Here is a 6,000-nt window from a genome sequence, read left to right as displayed (position 1 = left end):
AGCAGTGGATTTTAGTTACAACATGCTAAAATCATCTTCCTCCCTGCAGAGCTCTTCATTCCTTTCTGCTAGAGAGTAAATAGTACACACCGGTACCATTTAAAATAACAAACTTTTGCTTGTAGAAAATAAAAACTACATTTCTAACACAACATTCACTTTACCCTTCCGATTGCTTAGAGCCAGCAAAGAGAATGACTGGGGGGTGGAGCTAGAGGGGGAGCTATATGGACAGCTCTGCTGTGTGCTCTATTTGCCACTTCCTGTTGGGAAGGAGAATATCCCACAAGTAAAGGATGAATCCGTGGACTGGATACACCTTACAAGAGAAAACCTGCACAGGTCCCGCTGCAGCAGGGCAGCAAAATGTTTTGGGAACACGCAGTGAGGATTATACCCCACAAGTTCCCAATTGCTTTTAAAGCCACCACTGCCCTACTGAAGAGACTGACATGGGCTAAGGCTAGAACCTTTAGAAAGATCAAAGCAAACCTACTCTGCTTTAAAATAAAAAAATCTTGATTATAGATGAGACCCAAAACTTCACCTCCTCCTTGCACCGCAGGCAAACAGAATGACTGGGGGTTATGGGTAAGGGAAGTGACATATATAGCAGCTTTGCTGTAGTGCTCCTTGCCTCCTCCTGCTGGCCAGGAGTGATATTCCCACTAGTAATTGATGATTCCGTGGACTCACCATATCTTAGGAAATGAATATTTTGAGATCACATGTATAGGCAACATTACACTATACTTAATTATTTACAGTACAGCATCATGTGAGTGAACAAACAGTTCAAGTGCCAGTCTAATTTTAAACTGATTTTATTAAGTAGGTTATAAGACAGGATAACTATTTTACAGGTATTACAATGCGGAGCTGTTTCAGAATAGGAACAAGGAAACAACATCCTAAGGAAGTATATGTGTAAATTAAGAAACATTGTGGTATCAAGTAGAATTATTTGGTATTATTAATGCATGTTCAGGGACTCCACTCACAATAGCAAAGAAGATGGAGTCTGAAAAAGTTGTTCTATTTTTACCGAAATCCTATTTTTTTTTTAAATAAAACATAAAATAAATAAAACAAAATGGTATAATTATATATATTGTGTCCTAAATAGTCATTTTTTTATATCTGATTAATTGAACTGGAATAATTATATATATATATATATATATATACATACATACAGTATATATTAATAATAATACAGGAAAGGGGTTTACATACTACATATTGCTGTGCCTAAAAAGGATACGACAAATCTGCTACAAGTGAGAAATTCCTCCTTAAATATATTTTATGTATTTGATTTGTTCTACATTTGTAAAGAACAACAAACACAAAACAGGTCTATGATAACATTTTATGACTATCTGGTCCCTCAAAAACATTTTGATCGAACAAATATTAAAAACAAAAATAAACGTCCCCAATTCTGCCCTTGTATCGGTAGATAAGCCAGCTGTGGGGTACACTGAATACCTTTATTTCTTTAGGTTTAAATATTTGCAGAAATATAAGTGCATCTCTGATGACAAAAATATTAACAGAAAGGAATTCATTTTTGATGCTCTCGTCCCTTTAATAAGCTAAATGTTTCAGCAACCAACTAATCAGAACTAAAAAGTGTGCAACAGGCTGTTATCATTTTACATTCAACCGAGGAACAAAGAGAATGAAATAAATTCATAACGAATGTTCCTGTGGTAGCCTGGCACATGTGTGCTGCACTGGAGAACTAAAAAGTAACCAAAATATCGCATATCAGATATTTCTTGTAAATTATAAAAGAACGTTAAATTACCAAAATGTTATCACTATTAGGAATGTGGGGCATTTTTATGTAAAATGTGTATATAATATATATATATATATATATATATATATATATATATATATATATATATATATATATATATACACACACACATACATATAATAAAACATTTTATATGACAATCTCAAAGTGTTTAATGTCCCTTTAATTGCCGAACATTTATATTTCTGTGTTAAAGACGTCACCCATATGCAAAAAAACACTTCAAAGTGATGCAGCATATCTGTAAAAAGCTGACAAAAATCAAATTAAGAAAAAAAACAAAAAACTATTTTACCACAAAGTTTACTCAGTAGCCACATCCTGGTGTAAAAGGGACTTTAAGCATCCAAGTAGGATACTTGCCCCAGGACTTACCAGATACACTCTCTCTTGAATGTGCAGGCTCAGTCACTTGATTTACCTCCTCAGTTTAAGGAAGTTTACCCTGAAATCTCTCAATATTATGGTGAAATCCCAAACTCTCACTGTAAAGAGAGGTGTGAGCACTTACTCTGGTGAGCTGAAGAAATTTTGAGGTAAAATATCTTCATTTTTTACACAGAGATGTTTGTGTGATATTTCTAGTCAGAAGAAACTTTCAAATATAAATATAGAGTCCTCTGTGCAAAGTGTTATAGCTCTTTTGATTGTTTTGCTTTTATTTGCTCTTGAAAAAGGCAGCATAGCTGCTGAAACTCATCAGGCAAGTTTTATTAACCCTTTTTTTTAATCAATAGAGCTTTTTTTACAAGCTGTTTTAATATATCAAGGAATAAAACTTGATGTGTTATACATATGTGGAATAAACCTTCAAACCATTGACACCTGACTCCCTGTGAGTATTTTATTTGTAGTTTTTGGAATCTATCCCTGATGGATCTGCGCTGTCTATCTTGAAGTTCTGTATTTCTGTGGTACTGGGAGAGACCGAGGAAGGCATTGATCTTACACAAGAGGAGTACTTTGTAGCCATATTATATAATGTATCTTTGTTTTTACAGTTCTGTTTGAACATTAGCTTTTTAGATATGCTGTATCACTTTCACAAGATTTAACATATGAGTAACATGTCCCTTTAAATGTTTTGCAATTTACAATGTTTTGTCTGAATCAATTTACAGGGGTTTTACAACCTGTGAAGCCCTCGCTACTTTTGTTATCTTTTTTACATAAAAGATTATGAGTGCGCTGCCACAGGTTGCTTATGGGCAACTGAAAGTTGTAAGTATCAGGGAACAAGTCAATAACATAGAAGTTTTTAATGAAATTTCATCTTATGCCATACGCACATTCTGTACATAGACCCTATATAAAAAGGTGTATATGAATCATTTACAGATAAGCCATAATGTTTTTTTAACATGGATTTTGAAATTTTCTGTCAAGTAAAATCTTCTAATATAAATAATATTTTGATGGGTTTCAATTTGATGATTTCTGCAATTGCAATGCTTAGATTTTACCCCAAACGTAAAAAAATGCAAATACCCGCTGTGTTATAGCAATTTCAGTAGACTGAAGTTTACACAAGAGAAGGAGTGACCAGCTGCATTAGAATGAAGAAAAAATAATTTGTTTGGGATTTAATAGTGTCTTCATAGAACTACGTGCAATATCTTGCATTTTCACATCTTGGATCACAGCTGTAATTTAGGGCCAGGGATTACAGATTGCAGGCCAGGTACAAAGTTTGATATGTGCTGTGTCACTTGTGCACTTGCAATCACTATAACCATGCTCAGAGGAAACAGTGCTGCACATGGAAAAATATAAATATCTGATTCTTGCCTGCTGAATCTGTCGCTCAGAGCAATGTAGGGGTCTTGAATAGAAAATCAAACAAGTCTTATGTTGCACTCAAGATGGGTTAAATGACTCCGTTCTGTAAGTTTTCAGGATGATATAAAATGATGTATAACAAAATAGTCTTCTGCGTTAGATGAGGGGCAGTATGTCACAGAGGCCACAGTGATCTGTAGTTTATTGCAGGTGCTGCTATCTTCTCCATATCTGGGGATTTTGTGGATATTTTATTCCAATACAAATACATCCTTAGCACCCAAGAAAGTATCTTTCCAACAGGACAAAAGAGGAAAAAATTAAAAAAATTGGAAAAAAACCACACCATCAAAAAAGTAGGTGGAATCAATGAAGCAGAGAAAATCCTTTTTTAAACATAGAAGAGCCTGACCCTTGATGTACTAACAAGGAGATCATCATCAAAAAACTTGGTTTCTATGACGACATTACCTCTGGAAAAGAAATTGTACAAAAACCTTATTAGGATCTAGAAGTATAATCAATAAAAAATGGAAATATAACATATATAAGATACATTTCCAACATTAGTAACTTAATTATAAAATCCCAGTTTATGAATGATTTTCTTTATGAAAAGTATATAAAAACAATTATGTCCATCAACATATACTCTTGATTTCCATGTTAAATTAGTGGACATCAGTTCAAAATTAAATTTTAAACATAAAAAGTAGTAAGGTTTATATTGACTGGAAAAAAACACCAAATGTTTACCTGGTAAATTAATTTCTTTCACAATGGTGAGAGTCCATGAAACATCACATGCGGGCATTATACTCCAATAGGAGGATGCAAAAACACCCAACCATACTAAAGCTTTAATAATCCCACTCTCCCAGCATCCCTATGTATGGGATATATGGTCAAGTAGAATAGGAAAAAAGGAAGCAAAGTGGGGCAAATAAAGTGCAAAAGCAAGTCCCCGGGGAAGGGGGTCCAGACAGCGACACTAGAGGGCATTGGTTCATGTGTTTCATATAGATGACATTGAGCTCATGCACGTGAAGTTACCCTGGAGATAGCACTGATTGGCTAAAATGCAAGTCTGTCAAAAGAACTAAAATAAGGGGGCAGTTTGCAGAGGCATAGATACAAGGTAATCAAAGAGGTAAAAAGTGTATTTCTGTAACATTGTTAGTTATGCAAAACTGGGGAATGTGTAATAAAGGGATTATTTTCTTTTTAAACAACAAAAATTCTGGTGTTGACTGTCCCTTTAAGCAGTAACTGTACGTTACTATTGCTTGCAAGCTGTATTTACATCATCTACATTTCGCATGGATATGGAAAAGCTCTACACAACATTGAAGATACTTCTAGAGGATTTAAAAAAAAAATCTGCATAAGGATTGATAGGCTTCTTGCGCTACCAGAGAAGGTACATTTAGCCACCAACCAGCAAGTGCTACCCAGGTGCTGAACCAAAAATGGGCCTTTACATTCCTGCTTTTTAAATAAAGATTTCAAGAGAATGAAGAAAAATTTATCATAGGAGTTAATTTAGAAAGTTGCTTAAAATTGCATGCTCTATCTGAATCATGAAAGAAAAAAAATAGGGTTTTGTGTTGCTTTAACTATAGTGGTCAAGATTGTTTGCTTTATCACAAAGATAAAAAGTATATTATTATAACTGTGTTGGTTATGCAAAATTGGGGAATGGGTAATAAAGGGATTATCTACCTTTTTAAACAACAAAAATTCTTGTGTTTACTGTCCCTTTAAAATATGTTAAGACATCTAGTTGACTAGAATTTTTCAATATTACCTGTTAAAGGGGATGAGGGTTGTACTTTTGAAATACATACATGTTAAGTTGTTAAATCATACTAGGGATAGCCCTGTAAACCTTTAAAATGGAGATTTGAGTATTTTTCAAAAATGTCTGTAATAGTATTAATAAACCCCAATAAAAAACATAATTTATGCTTACCTGATAAATGTATTTCTCTTGTAGTGTATCCAGTCCACGGATCATCCATTACTTGTGGGATATTCTCCTTCCCAACAGGAAGTTGCAAGAGGATCACCCACAGCAGAGCTGCTATATAGCTCCTCCCCTCACTGCCATATCCAGTCATTCGACCGAGACAAGCCAAGAAAGGAGAAACCATAGGGTGCAGTGGTGACTGTAGTTTAATTAAAATTTAGACCTGCCTTAAAAGGACAGGGCGGGCCGTGGACTGGATACACTACAAGAGAAATAAATTTATCAGGTAAGCATAAATTATGTTTTCTCTTGTTAAGTGTATCCAGTCCACGGATCATCCATTACTTGTGGGATACCAATACCAAAGCTAAAGTACACGGATGATCGGAGGGACAAGGCAGGAACTTAAACGGAAGGAACCACT

General features: G+C 34.6%; 1 protein-coding gene across 1 annotated transcript in view; it reads right to left on the bottom strand.

Annotated features, from left to right (window-relative positions):
- Window positions 1-808: 808 nt before the first annotated feature.
- The window catches only part of PDE6D (phosphodiesterase 6D), a 171,763-nt gene continuing 166,571 nt past the window's right edge, over window positions 809-6,000 (bottom strand). Inside the window, exon 5 of the mRNA XM_053710300.1 lies at window positions 809-4,080. Within this exon, the coding sequence (XP_053566275.1) occupies window positions 3,999-4,080 (82 nt within the window). The 3' untranslated portion in view covers window positions 809-3,998. The remainder of the gene's footprint in view (window positions 4,081-6,000) is intronic.

Source organism: Bombina bombina, chromosome 4 (genome assembly GCF_027579735.1).
Source record: "Bombina bombina isolate aBomBom1 chromosome 4, aBomBom1.pri, whole genome shotgun sequence".
NCBI lineage: Eukaryota > Metazoa > Chordata > Amphibia > Anura > Bombinatoridae > Bombina > Bombina bombina.
Note: the sequence above shows the minus strand (reverse complement) of the source record. Positions and strands in the feature narration are given on the sequence as shown.